The sequence below is a fragment of the Oryctolagus cuniculus genome, chromosome Y (assembly GCF_051225735.1).
Source record: "Oryctolagus cuniculus isolate XC-2025 breed Fujian yellow rabbit chromosome Y, ASM5122573v1, whole genome shotgun sequence".
NCBI classification, from domain to species: domain Eukaryota; kingdom Metazoa; phylum Chordata; class Mammalia; order Lagomorpha; family Leporidae; genus Oryctolagus; species Oryctolagus cuniculus.
The window spans coordinates 10,896,755-10,915,980 of NC_142889.1; the positions used below are offsets into that span (position 1 = coordinate 10,896,755).

Genomic DNA, 19,226 nt, shown 5'->3' on the forward strand with positions numbered 1-19,226 from the left:
CTATTGTTCTGGATGAATGCAGCAGGGAAATGGGCTGAGACCTCACTTTTGGATGCAGGCTCTACATTGGGCACCCTTGGATTCCATATCCATCACATGCAGTGTTCACAGCAGTCATACATTAAGGTTGGAGAGAGGGAAGAGATGTATAATTTGGGGCATGCTCGGGCTGACTTGCCCCAATTGGTAGAGTTGGAAACATACCAGGGGATTCCAATTCAATCCCATCAAGGTGGCATGTGCCAATGCCATCTCACTATTCCTAGTGATCAATTTCAGTTCACAATTGATCATAATGAAAGGACTAAGAGTCAAAGGGAGCACATAAACAAGTCTAGTACCTGCTAACACTAACCGATAGAATAAATAAAGGGGAGAGTGATCCAACATGGGAAGTGAGATACTCAGCAGACTCATAGAATGGCGGATGTCCTAAATAGCACTCTGGCCTCAGAATCAGCCCTAAAGGCACTCAGATCTGGCTGAAAAGCCCATGAGAGTATTTCAGGCATGGAAAGCCAAGACACTCTGGCAAAAAGATCTCTGTGAGTGAGATCCCAGTGGAAAGAACAGGTCTTCAAAGAGGGAGGTGCCTTTCTCTGAAGGGAGGAGAGAACCTCCACTTTGACTATGACCGTGTCTAAACAAGATAAGAGTCGGAGAACTCAAGGGGCTTCCATAGCCTTGGAAACTCATGACTGGTGCATAGGGAGATTACTGATGCCATAAACAGGCGTGTCAATTTTTAAAGTCAACAACAGGAGTCACTGTGCACTTACTCCTCATGTAGGATCTCTGTCCTTAATGTGCTGTACATAGAGGCTTAATGCTATAACGAGTACTCAAACAGTATATTTCACTTTGTGTTTCTATGGGGGTGCAAACGGTTGAAATCTTTACTTAATGTACACTAAACTGATCTTCTGTAAAAAAAAAAAAAGAGAAGAAATTATCAATTTCCAACTTGACTCTCACTGGGATTAAACATGACAATAGGTCTGATCTAATTTCATCATCATTTAAAAAAAATCATCTATTATTTTTCACTTTATGTTTATGTGTGGGAGCAAACTGTTGAAATCCTTACTTAAGGTATACTAAGCTGATCTTCTGTATATTAAGATAATCAAAAATGAATCTTGATGTGAATGGAAGGGGAGAGGGAGTGGGAAAGGGGAGGGTTGTGGGTGGGAGGGACGGTATGGGGGGGGAAAGCCATTGTAATCCATGAGTCGTACTTTGGAAATTTATATTCATTAAATAAAAGATAAAAAAAAAGAACCTGACACTTTCTCACCTTACACTCCCTCCCTTGTTCCTACCCGCTCTCTATCTTATTTTTACTGAGTTTATTTTTGAGGTGGCAAGATATTCTAAACTTGACATTCAGTATGATTGCACATATCTGTTAAAGGCATTGAATTGTGCACTTCAAATAGGTGAATTATAAGTGGGTTACATTCATATTTAATAAACTTGTCTAAGAGTGCTATGAATCCTAAAATTTTTAATATCTATATTTTAATGATTTCACATTTTGTAAATAATATCTCAAAAAGTAATATTCTAAATTCTAAATATTATGTGATATCTCTCTGTGTAATATATTCTATATTTTATATAGATATGGTTATAAATGCATGAGAAAACATCTGCAACATATAAACTGAATTAATAATGATGGTTAATTTGGGGCTCAGATCTTTGGGGCATTGTGAGGGAAAGTGGTGTTGATATTTGTTTCTGAAGAAGATATTAATGAGGTAATTTAATGAAAACATGATCAAACTCCTGAGGTGCATGTCTTAATCCTAAGGGGATCCTGGATTAGACAAATAGAGTGCTGTTATCATCCCTCTATTTTTACAACAAGGAATGCATTATTATTCATTTGCATTCAGTACACATTATGTATTAGAACTGCTGTCACTATTAGTATTAATAATTAATTAATACACAATTAGCATACCCCATATTCTTTTTCCCTTTATCTCTCCCTGGAAACTTGGGTTTCTTCTCACTGTTCATTATTGTGAATAATGCTTCTATGAAAATATGTGTACGAGACTTGTTCTGGCACTGTTTTCATTTCTTTTGCCTGTATCCCTAGCAGTGGAACAGCTGGATCATACACTAATTTTACACTGAGTATTTTTCAGAAATCTCAGTACTTTCTTCCATATGGGTGACATCATGTTATATTTATCCTAGCAAGTCATTAGAATTTCAATTTCTCCAGCTTTGCCAACAAATTTCAAAATAATGAACATTGAAGTGAATGTAAAGTGGCATCTTAATGTGCTTATCATTTTGTATGCTAAGGAAGCATTTGTGTATTTTCTTTGTAGAAATGTCTATATAATCCTTCATTTTAAATGCCTTAGTTGCTTTGAGTTATGCTGTTTTAAAGCTTGATATTATAACAAAATATGAAATGATTGTTATTTATTTTAAAAACAATACTCAATCTAAATCTAACACATTTCCTGTTAAAGTAGAATTTTTCCTCACATTGACTTTTATTAGTGTTTCTTCTTTTCTTAGTGTTTCAAATATGCAAGTTGTGTTGGTTAAGTTGGCCATGACAGCCCACATTCAAAGGACATTGATTTCCACTTCAAATATGAGAGTAGGAAAGAAATTCTGGTTTCCACAGAACTACCAATAATGCCATTGCCATGATGCATTTTCATTTTGATCAATATATATCATAATTTACTTTGTGATTTATTCTTTCACTAATGGATTATATATAAGGATATTTTATTTTTAAATATTTGAGGCTCTTCTGCATTTCCTTTTATCTTATTGATTTCTAATTTAATTCCATGTGTTCACAGGGAACATTTCACATTTTCAGTACTGAGACATCATTTGTGACTCGGCATATTTCTGTCTTGCTAAGTGTTCCACATAATGCTCTGTAAACATCAGGTCAATATATTGTTATTAATGTCGACACTGATATAGTTTATGTCTTTTTTGACTAAAGAGTATTAAGTATCTAGTTTTAATTGTGGATACTTATTTACGTTGTTTCTATTTATGTTTATTTATTTATTTATGTTGTTTATTTATGTTGTTTCTATTTCATGTCATTTAAGGCTTTTTTTGGTCCATTGAGCTTTTATTCATATGTGAATGTTATATCCCTAGAAAAAAGAATCCCAGGATTTTCCCTCCTATGTGTTTTCGTAGTGTTTCTTCATGGCCCATATTGCCAGATGAAGTTCTCAGTACAATGAAACCAAACTGGCAAGATGGAAGCAGATTATTCTGCCATTTTTCTAGATCATTCAATTGTGCATCAAATCTGGTGCTGATCATCCCACACCTGTTTAACCTACCCATGAGGTTCACAACAATTTCCCCCGCTCTGTGATCATCCATGATTTCAAATTTTCCAATGTAACCATACTTCATCTTCACAGTTAGAAACATGATGATCACTTCGCAGCATGGTCTAATAGGAACCTGGCATTTGCCTCTTGGCATTGCTGTTACCTTGAGAGCATCGGCCAGGACATTCATGGGAACCATCTTGGGGGCACAGAAATGGCAGAAAGAGGATGGGAGGGGTGAGAGCATTGATTTATCAAGGCTTTATTTTTGGAACATTAATATTTTAATTGTTATATCATCCTGATGTATTATCAATTTGTTACAATGGAAAGTCTATATCTGCATTAATAGATTTTGTATTGACCTTAATTTTGTCTGCTATCAAGTAAGATGTCCATTTGAGCATTTTATGATAAGCATATAGTTTATGTTTTTATTTATTGAGATTTTATTTAGTTGAGAGGTAGAGTTAAAGACAGAGAGAAGGAGAGACAGAGAAAAGTTTTCCATCTACTGGTTCACTCTCCAAATGGCTACAATGGCCAGAGCTGAACTGATCTGAAGCCAGAAGCCAGGAGCCAGGAGCTTCTTCAAGCCCTTGGGCCATATTCAGCTGCTTTCCTATGCCATAGCAGAGAGCTGCATTGGAAGACGAGCAGCTGGGATGCAAGCTGGTGCCCATATTTGATGCTGGTGTTGGGCACCAAAAAGTATGTTGTGCCCAGATTGTTAGATCCCCACAGAGACCCCCAGAGAGTCGATCACACCGAACTGCAAAAGCAAGATTTATTCGGGAGTACAAGCCACGACAGCGACCCCATCCAACCAACTGGCACAGCAGAGGAAGGAGTGAGGCCCCGGTCTTTGTTAGGGATAGTTTTTAAAGGAAAAAAGGGCTACATCAGCAGGGAAAAAGAGTTACATACAGCTTGTAAGCTTTGGGTACAGGGAGTTACAGCGGGAGCTTACAGCACGGAAGCTTTGGGTACAGGGAGTTACTTTGTTCAGCAATCTCTACTGTGCTGTCCTTGGTCTACTGAGCTAGCTGTCCCTAGTAAGCTTTGATGTCTCTGGAATGCCTGAATGCCTGCTTTTATGAGGACCCGGGTCTGCTATGGGAAACAGAGGCTGCTTTTTTTTTATTGTTTTAAAATGGAGTCACTTTGGTTCTTCACTGGTACTGTAGGAGGAGGCTCAGCCTACTATGCCACAGTGCTAGCCTCCTAAATTTTTATTTATTTATTTGGGAAGTAGGGAGATAATTAGATAAAGCTAGAGCTGGAAAGATTCTGGTGCCTGATTCATTCTACCAAATACCCACAATAGTCAAGACTGGGCTGAGCCAAAGCTGGAAAAAAAAAAAAAAAAAACCTGAATCCATGTCTACCACATAGGTGACAGGATCTCAAATATTTGAGTCACCACTGCTACCTCCCAGGGTCTGCAATAGCAAGAAGCTGAAGTTGTGGGCCATAGCTGAGTATCACTAAAGTTCTCAAATATGAGACACAATTGTCTTAACTTTTCTATGCATTCATTTCTGTGTAGCATATATTTTCCACCTTTTCATTTTAAGTATGTTTCTGTATTAGTATTTTACATAGGACACAAGTGGATAACATGTTAAAATGTCTAATTTTTTATCACATTTGACACAGCACCAACCCCTCATACATACAGTTCCCTTATACGTACATACATAATGACACTTCCAGCCATACCCTCCCTCCCTGATCTCTCCTACTTAACTTCCTCCTGCTTTTCTCTTTTTTCTTTAAATTTTTACAATCTTATACTTCCATTTTTACGATTTATTTGTTCATTAGAAAGGCAGAATTACAGAGACAGAGAAAGAGAGAGAAAGAAAGAGTTCTTCCATCCAATGGTTCACTTCCCAAATGGCCACAATGGCCAGAGCTGAGCTAATCCTAAGCCAGGAACCAGGAGCTTCTGGGCCTCTCACATGGATGCAGGGGCCCAAGGACTTGGGCCATCTTCTACTGCTTTCCCAGGCCACAGCAGAGAGCTAGATTGGAAGTGGAGTAGCTGGGATTCAAACCAGCACCCACATGGGATGCTGGCACTGCAGACGTCAAAGTAGGGATGCAGTTATGTGAGATGGTAACACTGGAAAGAACACATGGATTTCAGGAATAAAAATGTGAAAAAAAAGCCAGGCATGGATGCAGGCACATAGAGACAGACATGCCTGGAGTCACCCAGCACATGCAGATATAGGCTGAGAAACACAGAAGAAAATACAAGGGATGCCAGATAAATCAATGCTGAATGGAAATTTATAGCCTTAAGTGAGTATCAATAGTCCTGAATTAGTTACATTGTTTGTTTTAGGTTTATTTTAGACAATATTAAACAACATTGCTGTTTTTAATTGCTCTTTTTTTATTTTTTTTATTTTTTGACAGGCAGAGTGGACAGTGAGAGAGAGAGACAGAGAGAAAGGTCTTCCTTTTGCCGTTGGTTCACCCTCCAATGGCCGCCGTGGTCGGCGCGCTGCGGCCGGCGCACCGCGCTGATCCGATAAAGATTTATTTATTTGAAAGTCAGAGTTACACAGAGAGAGGAGAGGCAGAGAGAAACAAATGTCTTCTATCCAAAGGTTCACTCCCCAATTTGCTGCAACACCCATCTGAAGCCAGGAGCCAGGAGCTTCATCCAGGTCTCCCACGTGGGTGCAAGGGCCCAAGGACTTGGGCCATCTTCTAATGCTTTCCCAGGCCATAGCAGAGAGCTGGTTGGAAGTGGAACAGATGGGTCTCAAACCAGCACCCATATGGGATGCTGGCACTTCAGGCCAGGTCTTTAACCTGCTGTGCCACAGTACTGGCCCTTTTAATTGCTCTTGTAACAATTTTCTAGGCTGAATTTTATTAAATATTTTTTATTTAATTTCTAGTATTTTATACTTATTATATTTAATTTTGGAGTAATAATTTTTTAAAATCCTTGCATACAAAGGGTTTTCAGAATATCTGGAGAATATATTTTATGAAAATAAAATGCAAAAAGATCATGAAGAATTTATTTTTAATATTTTATTTATATTTGATATTAAATATAATTCAACATTTAATTTAACCATTCATATGACATTCTAATATTTTTCATCTACAAAGATTACTTGCATTACTTATTTGTGAATATTACTATCTTTTGCATTTTTAGGATGTATATCTACTTGTTGGCCAACAGTGCTTCTACACATGTTTTAATTCATATGATATTTTGCTGGTAATATTTGTATCTCTGTGAACTAGATGTGCTCTAAATTTCTTTTTGTTTCATGTCCTTATCTTATTGCATCATCTACGTAATGCTATGTTCCCAAAAGAAAATTAAAAGTATTTCCTGTTTATTTATTGTCTTCTTAATAAAAGAAATCAGATCAAGGTGGTTTTATATGACATTTTTCCCTATGGAAAGTTATTAATTAATTACTGTCATGAAAATTCACAATTAGAAAAAAATAATAAAAAAACACAAGGAGAAAATGTGGAAAAACTGATTTGGAATTTGCTTCTCCTTTAGGACATTCATGGATTGACTGGATATATTTTTACAAAAATGTGACTCTTGATATCCTAGTTATATTTCAATGTTGAAAATGTGGGAAATCTTAACACATGTGCATAGATAAACACACACACACGCACACACACACACCATGTTTATAATAAGGTTTAAGATAAGGTTTATCCTTATGTTTTTAGAAGAAGGGCTTGAGACTATTATCTCCGCACCCTTCCAACTCAAAAAGGCTCATCGAGCTTATACTTTATACTTGTGGGTAAACTTGCTTCAAGTGCTCCACAATTTGAAATCATTGAAATTTGGCAGTTGGACTCTGCACAGTAAATGTGATCATGCACTAAAACCCCAAGTCCTGTGACATGTTAGGAATTGTTTGGTGGATCTTATGCCTGATCATGAGGGCAGCGAGAATTATAGTAAGACTGAAGGGCATAGAGCTGACAGTCCTATCATTTGGAACCTAGAGAAGGCTAGTGTCAGCATCTTTCTGTATCTTGAAGTCTTGGGAGGGAAATTTTCAATCTTTGTTCCCAGTGGTATAGAAACTTCTCTTCTGCAGAGAGAGAATCTTTGTTCAGGGTCTCAAAATTTAAAAAAAAAAAAATCAAATTTTATGCACCTGTGTCTATTGCTGAAATCCACTGAGGTCCCATTCTAACTGAAAAACAACCACTGTTATCACAACATCCATTGTGATTGAGATGATGGATTTTGTGACAATAGTGCTTGTGTCTGCTGAGAATATGCATTTGAGCTGGGAGAGACTTTATGGAGTTGTAGCAGGGTTTCAGAATATGTGGACCCTTGTCTTTGTGTGTCCTGTGAGGTCTGACACATATAACACCCTTTGCCAACTATTAGCTGTCCCAGGGCACTGTCAAAAAATGCCAGGTGTGCTGCAAAAACCTGCTCCCTGTGTCTGATTCCCTCCATTGTGCTGATGCTATCACAACATTGCATTTTCTGGCAAGATGCTTCCTTAGATACAAGAAGAGAGATGCTCATAAACTTCTGATGTTCACTGTGGATTTCATACAGAAAGCATGTTCTCCAGGGAACAGGAAGTTAGAAAATCACTCCAAAGACACTACACTAATCTGTCATATTTGTAGAGTATTGAAAATATCACCTCAAGTATCTCTACTGTAATAAAATTTCAGAAAATGTTAACTTAATGAGACATTACTCTCGATATTAAGGCAATTTTCAGTGTGAACCAAGTTTTGTAATTTGGTGGAGGATGAAGACTTGAAGAGTAGAAATTCCTGTCATTTTAGTACTTGTCTAAGAAAGATGCCTTCTTTCAACAGTTCCAGGAGCCTTATCCTTGCATTGAAATGATTTGTATATCCCATGATAACAACATTACTAAAGATGTGCAGTACCCTTAGTGCATTGATCTGCAGATATGCACACCTTACCTGAAAGGTGTGTGACTTGTTTATAGGCTTCCTGTGGTGTTGGCCCATGTCAGGTTGTGTATTCACATCACTGTAATCTACCTGTTATGAAAGGATAATACTGTAAGTAATATAGCAGGAAGGGTGATTGGGCATCAGCACAGGACACTTCTGTCCTAAGCCAATACGCCTAAGGATTTACACCCATAGAAATTGGAAAGGGGCGGTGGGAAGCTTTCAACAGGTGAAGACACAAGAGGCCTTAGGACTGACAACTAAGATAGGGGAGCACAAGGAGACTAATAGGTGAAAGATACATGGTACTGAAATTTCTGGAAGGAATAACATTCAATAAAACACCCTTAGATGGGTGAAAAATCCTCCAAGAACAAATCAAACAAAAACCTCAAGTCAGACTCAAGAAAATATATTTTTTCTCTGCCTTTCACTGCAGTCCTGATTTGCAATACTGGGCAGGATATAGATATCCTCTGTTTCAACTTCTTGCTTATTGTTTCTGCCTAGTGCAACAGATATTTCTTCGTGTATTTGAGATCAGATAAAACATACAAAAAGAAGAGGGATGATTATTTATTTTTTTAAATTTATTTCATTTATTTGAAAGAGTTGCAGAGAGAGGTAGAGACAGAGAGGTCTTGCGTGTGCTGGTTCACTCCCCAAATGACCGCAATGGCCAGATCTGCACTGACCCAAAGCCAGGAGGTACCTCCATGTCTCCCACTTGGTACAGGGGCCCAAAGACTTGGACCACCTTCTACTGCTCTTCCAGCCACAGCAGAGAGCTAGATCAAAAGAGGAGCAGCAGGGACTAGAACTGGTGCCCATATGGGATGCTGGTGCTTAAGGCCAGGGCTTTAACCCACTGTGCCACAAGCACTAGCCCCAATTCTTTTTTTTATATTTTTTATTTTTATTTAATAAATATAAATTTTCAAAGTGGAACTTTTGGATTATAGTGACTTTTCCCCCCATAACCTCCCTTCCACCCGCACCCATCCTATCTCCTACTCCCTTTCCCATCCCATTCTTCATCATGATTCATTTTCAATTATCTTTATATACAGAAGATCAACTTAGCATATACTAAGTAAAGATTTAACAATTGACACTCTTAATTATGATGTCAGTAATCACCCATGGCTCTTGTCATGAGCTGTCAAGGCTATGGAAGCCTCTGGAGTTCACCGACTCTGATCTTATTTAGACAAGGACATATTCAAAGTGGAAGTTCTCTCCTCCCTTCAGAGAAAGGTGCCTCCTTCTTTGATAGCCCCGTTATTTCCACTGGGATCTCACTCACAGAGATCTTTTTGTTTTGTTTTATTTTCTTTTGTTTTCTTTTTTTTTCCTTTTTTTATTTAGTAAATATAATTTTCCAAAGTACAGTTTATGGATTACAATGGCTTCACCCCACCCCGTAATTTCCCTCCTACTCGCACCCCTCCCATCTCCCGCTCCCTCTCCCATTCCATACACATCAAGATTCATTTTCAATTATCTTTATATCAGAAGATCAATTTAGAATATATTAAGTAAAAATTTCATCAGTTTGCACCCACACAGAAATACAAAGTGTAAAATACTGTTTGAGTACTAGTTATAGCATTACTTCACATTGGACAACACATTAAGGACAGATCCCACCTGAGAAGTAAGTACACAGTGACTCCTGTTGTTGACTTAACAATTTGATACTCTTGTTTATGGCATCAGTAATCTCCCTAGGCTCTAGTCATGAGTTTCCAAGGCTATGGAAGCCTTTTTTTGGAAACTCACTCACAGAGATCTATAATTTAGGTGAATTTTTTTGTGCCACAATGTCTTGGCTTTCCATGCCTGTGAAACTCTCATGGGCTTTTTAGCCAGATCCAAATGCCTTAAGGGATGATTCTGAGGCCAGAGTGCTGTTTAGGGCTTTTGCCATTCTGTGTATCTGCTATGTAGGATCACTCTCCTTTTTAATTCTATCAATTAATATTTGCAGACACTGGTCTTATTTATGTAATCCCTTTGACACTTAATCCTATCTTTTTGATCAATTATGAACTTAAACTTATCACTTTAACAAGTGAGATGGCATTGGTACATGCCACCTTGATGAACGGAATTGGAATACCCAGCCCATTTCTAACTCTACCATTTGTGCAAGTCCAATTGAGTATGTGCCAAACTGTACTTCTCCTCCCTCTCTTATTCCCACTCTTATATTTAACAGGGATCACTTTTCAGTTAATTTAAACACCTAAGAATAAGTGTGTGTTAAACGGTTCAAACAATGGTACAAAATGGAACAAAAATACTTTTAAAAGGAATAAAATAATAAGTTGTTCCTCGACAGTCAGGACAAGGGCTGATGAAGTCATTGTTTCTCATAGTGTCCATTTCATTTCTACAGGTTTCATTTAGGTGTTCAGTTAGATGTCATTGATTAGGGAGAACATAGGCTATTTGTCCCTTTGGGACTGGCTTATTTCACTCAACATGATGTTTTCCAGATTCCTGCATTTTGTTGCAAATGAATGTGTTTCATTGTTTTTTCCTGCTGTATAATATTCTATAGAGTACATATCCCATAATTTCTTTATTCGGTCTTCTGTTGATGGGCATTTAGGTTGATTCCAGGTCTTAGCTATTGTAAATTGAGCTGCAATAAATATTGAGGTGTAGACAACTCTTTTATTTGCCAATTTAATTTCCTTTGGGTAAATTCCAAGGAGTGGAATGGCTGGGTCATATGGTAGGGCTATATTCAGGTTTCTGAGGAATATCCAGACTTTCTTACATAGTGGCTTTACCAGTTTGCATTCCCATCAACAGTGTATAGTGTGCCCTTTTCCTCCACAACCTTGGCAGCATCTGTTGTTAGTTGATTTCTATACGTGAGCCATTCTAACTGGGGTGAGGTGAAACCTCATTGTGGTTCTGATTTGCATTTCCCTGATGGCTAGTGATCCTGAACATTTTTTCATGTGTCTGTTTCACCTCAATTCTTTATTTTTAAATTTGTTCCATAAGGGTATATTTCTCACATCCATGGAAGCCTTTACCTCAGATTTCATTTGTTATAATCAGTCACAGGTCTTTGAAATTTAAATAATTTAAATAAGTGTGAGTTCACATTTCAGTTAAATTTTAACACCTAAGAATAACTGTGTATTAATTACAGAATTAAACCAGTCATATTAAGTAGAACAGACAAAAAAAAACTATTAAGAGGGATAATGTATTAAGTTATTCATTAACAGTCAGGGCTATGCTGATGAAGTCACCGTTTCTCATAGTGTCCATTTCACTTCAACAGGTTTCCTTTTTGGTGTTCAGTCAGTTGTCACCGATCAGGGAGAACATATGGTATTTGTCCCTTTGGGACTGGCTTGTTTCACTCAGCATGATGTGTTCCAGATTCCTCCATGTTGTTGCAAATGACTGGATTTCATTGTTTCTTACTGCAGTATAGTATTCTAAAGAGTACATATCCCATAATTTCTTTATCCAGTCTACCATTGATGGGCATTTAGGTTGGTTCCAGGTCTTAGCTATTGTGAATTGAGCTGCAATAAACATTAGGGTGCAGACAGCGTTTTTGTTTGCCAATTTCATTTCCTTTGGGTAAATTCCAAGGAGTGGGATGGCTGGGTCGAACGGTAGGGTTATCTTCAGGTTTCTGAGGAATCTCCAGACTGAATTCCACAGTGGCTTGACCAGTTTGCATTCCCACCAACAGTGGGTTAGTGTCCCTTTTTCCCCACATCCTCGCCAACATCTGTTGTTGGTAGATTTCTGCATGTGAGCCATTCTAACCGGGGTGAGGTGAAACCTCATTGTGGTTTGATTTGCATTTCCCTGATTGCTAGTGACCTTGAACATTTTTTCATGTGCCTGTTGGCCATTTGGATGTCCTCTTTTAAAAAATGTCTATTGAGGTCCTTGGCCCATCTCTTTAAGTGAGTTGTTTGTTTTGTTTTTGTGGAGTTTCTTGATCTCTTTGTAGATTCTGGTTATCAACCCTTTATCTGTTGCATAGTTTGCAAATATTTTTTCCCATTCTGTAGGTTGTCTCTTCACTCTCCTGACTGTTTCTTTTGCAGCACAGAAACTTCTCAATTTGATGTAATCCCAATAGTTCATTTTGGCTTTGACTGCCTGTGCCTCCCGGGTCTTTTCCAGAAACTCTTTGCCTGTGCCAATATCTTGAAGGGTTTCTCCAATGTTCTCTAATAACTTGATGGTATTGGGCCGGCGCCATGGCTCAATAGGCTAATCCTCCACCTTGAGGCGCCGGCACACCGGGTTCTAGTCCCGGTCGGGGCGCCGGATTCTGTCCCGGTTGCCCCTCTTCCAGGCCAGCTCTCTGCTATGGCCAGGTAGTGCAGTGGAGGATGGCCCAGGTGCTTGGGCCCTGCACCCCATGGGAGACCAGGAAAAGCACCTGGATCCTGGCTCCTGCCATCGGATCAGCGCGCTGCGCCGGCTGCAGCGGCGGCCATTGGAGGGTGAACCAACGGCAAAGGAAGACCTTTCTCTCTCTGTCTCTCTCTCACTGTCCACTCTGCCTGTAAAAAAAAATAAATAACTTGATGGTGTCAGGTCATAGATTTAGGTCTTTAATCCATGCTGAGTGGATTTTTGTGTAAGGTGTAAGGTAAGAGTCTTGCTTCATGTTTCTGCACATGGAAATCCAGTTTTCCCAGCACCATTTATTGAATAGACTGCCCTTGCTCCAGGAATTGGTTTTAGATCCTTGATCAAATATAAGTTGGCTGTAGATGTTTGGGTTGTTTTCTGGTGTTTCAATTCTGTTCCATTGGTCTATCCATCTGTTTCTGTACCAGTACCATGCTGTTTTGATTACAACTGCCCTGTAGTATGTCCTGAAATCTGGTATTGTGATGCCTCTGGCTTTGTTTTTGTTGTACAAGATTGCTTTAGCTATTCGAGGTCTCTTGTGCCTCCATATAAATTTCAGCACCATTTTTTCAAGATCTGAGAAGAATGTCTTTGGTATCTTGATTGGTATTGCATTGAATGTATAAATTGCTTTTGGGAGAACGGACATTTTGATGATATTGATTCTTCCAAGCCATGAGCATGGAAGATTTTTCCATTTCTTGGTATCCTCTTCTATTTCTTTCTTTAAGGTTTTGTAATTTTCATCGTAGAGATCTTTAACATCCTTGGTTAAGTTTATTCCAAGGTATTTTATTGTTTTTGTAGCTATTGTGAATGGGATTGATCTTAGAAGTTCTTCCTCAGCCATGGCATTGTCTGTGTATACAAAGGCTGTAGATTTTTGTGCATTGATTTTATACCCTGCTACTTTGAAATGTGATCCCTGTTAAAGATAAGACTAGGAATAAGAGAGGGAAGAGATGTACAATTTGGGACATGCTCAAGTTGACTTGCCCCAAATGGTAGAGTTAGAAACATACCAGGGGACTCCAATTTAATCCCATTAAGGTGGCATGTACCAATGCCATCTCACCAGTCCAAGTTATCAATTTCAGTTCACAATTGATCATAATGAAAGGACTAAGAGTCAAAGGAAGCACATAAACAAGTCTAGTACCTGCTAATACTAACTGATAGAATAAATAAAGGGGAGAGTGATCCAACATGGGAAGCGAGATACTCAGCAGACTCATAGAATGGTGGATGTCCTAAACAGCACTCTGGCCTCAGAATCAGCCCTAAAGGCATTCCGATCTGGGTGAAAAGCCCATGAGAGTATTTCAGGCATGGAAAGCCAAGACACTCTGGCAAAAAAAAAAAAAAAAAAAAAAAAAAAAAAAAAAAAAAAACCTAAATGAAAGATCTCTGTGAGTGAGATCCCAGTGGAAAGAACAGGTCTTCAAAGAAGGAGGTACCTTTCTCTGAAGGGAGGAGAGAACCTCCACTCTGACTATGACCTTGTCTAAACAAGATAAGAGTCGGTGAACTCAAAAGGCTTCCATAGCCTTGGAAACTCATGACTGGTGCATAGGGAGATTACTGATGCCATAAACAGGAGTGCCAATTTGTAAAGTCAACAACAGGAGTCACTGTGCACTTACTCCTCATGTAGGATCTCTGTCCTTAATGCGCTGTACATTGAGACTTAATGCTATAACGAGTACTCAAACAGTATATTTCACTTTGTGTTTCTATGGGGGTGCAAACGGTTGAAATCTTTACTTAATGTACACTAAACTGATCTTCTGTAAAAAAAAAAAAAAAGAGAAGAAATTATCAATTCCCAACTTGACTCTCACTGGGATTAAACATGACAATAGGTCTGATCTAATTTCATCATCATTTAAAAAATCATCTATTATTTTTCACTTTATGTTTGTGTGGGAGCAAACTGTTGAAATCTTTATTTAATGTATGCTAAACTGATCTTCTGTATATAAAGAGAATCGAAAATGAATCCTCATATGAATGGAAGGGGAGTGGGAGGGAGAAAGGGGAGGGATGCGGGTGGGAGAGACGATATGGGTGGGAAGCCATTGTAATCCATAAGCCGTACTTTAGAAATTTATATTCATTAAATAAAAGTTAAAAAAAAATCTTGAGAAAGGTACTCCTCGTCAACCATCCTTTTGAGACCTCTCTCAGCTGCTGGGAGCTCTCTCTACTTCTTTTAATAAATTTCCTTTGCTTTGCTCACCAAAAAAAATAAAATAAAATAAGTGTGAGAGTGTCATGGCGGTCTCAGATCAATCAGAATGTGTTGAACCACAGCATAACATTAACAAACTGTCAGCCTATTCAAAAAGATCAATGCAACAAATTATCATTGGGTAGTCAACCAGAGATCACCGTGAGTTAACAGAATAGAGAATGTTTATTTCTCAAAAGTGACCATAAAAGAGGGGATTTTTTTCTTAATAAGAGATAGGAATAGAATTAAGGTTCTGTGGGATATTTAATATCACTCCATGAGGAAAACCCTGTGTTATATATTTTGGTGAAATGATTGTCTTACCAAAGTTGAATATCAATTGCAACTCAATTTGATATTGACGTAGCAACTCTATTTAAATAAATAAAGCTGATATTTCTAATGATTTTGTCTAAAGATTATTCTGTCTTTGCTAGAAGTGAGAAGTGCAGGGCCCATAACCAAAGTAGCTATGGTGGCTGAGAAATTGGCTTAGGGGATGAGAGCCTGGTGGGGTCCCAGAGGGAGACAGGGAAGCCTTGAGATCCTTGGATCTGTCATGTGGTAAGGGTGCCCAGCCATCCCCACCCCACCCCATTCCTCCTCAGCAACAGCAGCTGGAACCAGGTCCAGAGTTAGCCTGCTTCTGAATGTACCACAACAGCCTCCAAGGATTCAAGGATTCCTATCTTTGTTCCTTGGACCTTCAGCTTCTCCTGGGCATGTCAGTCTGTCTGGGGGCTGAGTGCTACCCACCTTTCTGCCATATACCCCATTAGTTTCACTTTGTACTGGTTCTGTTTCTTCTTTCTCTCCCACCTGTGACCCCTTGTCACTCCAGTCCTCCAAGCTACTCCCTTGTTTCCAACAGCAATGTTTGGTACCACCAGCAAGTCCAGATGACTAGGAGCAGAGGGAGATACAGGAAGGAGTGAGAGTTCAGGGCAGGACTCAGGTGGTTTTCAGGAAAATCCCACTCTGGTCTTTTAAATACAGAGGGTTGGAATTATTTTTAATTTGTGCTTTGGGGAAGATGGCAGGTGTTAGTAAAAGGGTATGGGAATGGAAAGTGTAGAAGAGTTAACTCATGCATTCCAAGGGTCTGTTCCCTGAGCCTTTTTAAAGATTTTATTTATTTATTTGAGAAGTAGAGTTACAGACAGAGAGACAGAGAGAAAAGTCTTCCTTTCATTGGTTCACTCCCCAAATGGCTGCAGGGGGTTGGAGCTGCACTGATCTGAAGCCAGCAGCCAGGTGCTTCTTCCCAGTCTCCCAAGTGGGTTCAGGGCCCAAGCACTTGGGCCATCTTCTCCTGCTTTCCCATGCCATAGCAAACAGCTGGATTGGAAGAGGAGCAGCCAGGATTAGAACTGGCACCCATATGGGATGCTGGTGCCACAGGTGGAGAATTAACCTACTGTGCCATGGTACCGGCCCCTCCCTGAGCCTTTTCACATGTGGAGTTGAGTGCATTGTGAAGCTTTCCCAATTCAAAGGTGAAACTTATCCCAAATTAAGAGTGGAGGTTTTGGCTGGCACCGTGGCTCAATAGGCTAATCCTCTACCTAGCGGTGCTGGCACACTGGGTTCTAGTCCCGGTCGGGGCACTGGATTCTGTCCCAGTTGCCCCTCTTCCAGGCCAGCTCTCTACTGTAGCCTGGGAAGACAGTGGAGGATGGTCCAAGTGCTTGGGCCCTGCACCCCATGGGAGACCAGGAGAAGCACCTGGCTGCTGCCTTTGGATCAGTGCGGTGCGCCGGCCGCAGCACGCCGGCCGTGGCGGCCATTGGAGGGTGAACCAACGGCATAAGGAAGACCTTTCTCTCTGTCTCTCTCTCTCACTATCCACTCTGCCTGTCAAAAAAAAAAAAAAAAAAAAGAGTGGAGGTTTAGTGCCCACTTGTGGCAGAAATCTTGGAGTCAAGGGGCCCATTCTCCTTTTCTCCACACAACCTACACACTGACCCAAAATATTAAATACCAAGATCCTCTAACTTGTTTGGATTGGCTGAAGAAGATATATAGCCAGTTATGTTCTGTGTTTTCAGAGTGGAATGCATAGTTTTTCTTCATTTGTAAATGACCAAATGACAATTTGACCAATTTGTTTTCTAATCAAAGGGCATTGTTTGGATTTCCCATTATGACACAAGAGCCAATACAAAAATAATACCCGCTGGGGCTGGCATTGTGATAAAACAGATAAAGCTGTGGCATGCAACACTGGCATACTATGTGGACACCAATCCCTATCCTAGCTGCTCCACTTTAAATCCAGCTTCCTACTAGGCCTAGGAAAAGCATCTGGAGATGGTGCAAGTGTTTGGGCCTCTACCACCCACATGAGAGACCTAGGAAGAAGCTTTCGGCTCCTGGCTTTAGCTTGGCCCAGCCCTGGCTGTTGCAGCCATCTAGGGTGTGAACCAGCAGATAAAATATTTCTCTCTGTCTTTGACTTTCAAATAAATCATTAAAAATGATGACAGCTTACAATGTTCATACAACAGTAGCAGCACAACACCAAAATTACCACCTTCTTCACCTTCCTGTGCCTCAGCTTGATCACCACCACCACTCTCAGCACAACCTTGAATTCAGTTACTACTGTCCACTCTGTATACCGGCATACGTCTTCCACAGTTGCAGTAACCATAGTAAATCTTGGGTAATAGCAGCCATATTTCCTATCCCCAGCAGGCCCAGCTCAGATATAGACTGCTGTAGTTACTACCATTAAAGCACACAGTCATCAGTACTGGTATCACCCACAACAGCAGCCAGATCTTGAAACAGATAGACTTATTGAATATCCAGCCTTCGGTCTTGCCTTGTCAGTAGCAGTTCCAAGAGATGAACAAGAGTAGCACTCAAAGAACATTGTGTCTTCCAGAATTTGATCTCTTGCAGAAGAGGCTCATTGGGATGCAAGATTTTTTTTTAAACATGATAATACGATCTTGACCCTTGACATATTCCAGCTTCCACATATTGATTAATTTGGACAAATATGTGTTGCACAGAATTGGCACGAAGTGAACTACATGAAATTTTCATAATTATTTCTCCTCTATCATTCAGCTCAGATCATGTTAAAGTCTTGTTCACAAGGTTTTAAGAGGTTTGAAATATTTCCTTTGAGCTGACATTTTAAATCAAGACATTAAGAATGTGACTCCTTCTGAACAACAACTGTGTTCAAAAGATTTGTTATTTTATATTGGCCAGAGTGGAAACCCAGATGAAGACTCCAAGGCTCCTCGTTGTGGCTATCTGCAGATTGAACTAGTATATGGAAGCTCTGTCTCTCTGTAAATATGACTTTCAAAATAAATATATATATATATATATATAAATAAATCTTTTAATTTTTTTGAAAATGCAAGAGGCAGGGGCTGGCTAATCCTCCACCTGTGGCACCGGCATCCCATGTGGGTGCTGGGTTCTAGTCCCAGTTGCTCCTCTTCCAGTCCAGCACTCTGCTGTGGCCCGGGAAGGCAGTGGAGGATGCCCCAAGTGCTTAGGACCCCTGCACCCTCATGGGAGACCAGGAAGAAGCACCTGGTTCCTGGCTTCAGATTGGTGTAGCTCCAGCCATAGTGGCCATTTGGGGAATGAACCAACAGAAGGAAGACCTTTTTCTCTGTCTCTCTCTCTCTCACGGTATAACTCTATCAAATAAATAATAAATAAAAAAAAACACAAGAGGCAAAACACTGTCAGAACTGTAAGAGAAATAGTCATTCAACTTGTGTGATCATTGAATCTGCTGCACTTCATAGAAACATATATTGCTGTTCTTTAAAAAAAGATTTTATTTATTTGAGAGGTAGAGCCACAGACAAAGGGAGAGACAGAGAGAAAGGCCTTCCATTTTCTGGTTTAGTCCCAAATAGCCACCACAGTTGATCCAAAGCCAGGAACTTCCTCTAAGTATCCCGTGAGGGTGCAGGGGCCCAAGACTTTGGGCCATCTTCTACTGCTTTCTGGCCATAGGTTGGATCAAAAGAGGAGCAGCCAGGACACAAACCAGCATCATATGGGATGCTGACACTGCAGGTGGAGGCTTAGCCTACTACACCACAGTGTCAGTCCCCCATATTTTGTTCTTAATAAATCTATTATAAACATTTCAGAATGAAAGTATTTTGAAATAGAAGGCATGGATTTGTTAATGAATGAAGAAATAACAAAGGCACACTGAAGTAAATATAAAGTAAATTTCTGTGTGCTCTTAGGAATATGTATTATGTCAATAGTTTAAATTTGTAACT

General features: G+C 39.5%; 1 protein-coding gene and 1 pseudogene across 1 annotated transcript; one reads left to right on the forward strand and one right to left on the reverse strand.

Moving 5' to 3' along the window:
- LOC149119221 (helicase POLQ-like pseudogene) overlaps positions 1-2,927 on the forward strand; it is a 41,475-nt pseudogene extending 38,548 nt beyond the window's left edge.
- A 217-nt stretch (positions 2,928-3,144) lies between these two features.
- On the reverse strand, positions 3,145-3,540 carry LOC149119222 (small ribosomal subunit protein uS8-like). The gene has a single exon (XM_089325300.1). The coding sequence runs from the start codon at positions 3,538-3,540 to the stop codon at positions 3,145-3,147; it is 396 nt and encodes a 131-aa protein (XP_089181426.1).
- Positions 3,541-19,226: the final 15,686 nt, after the last annotated feature.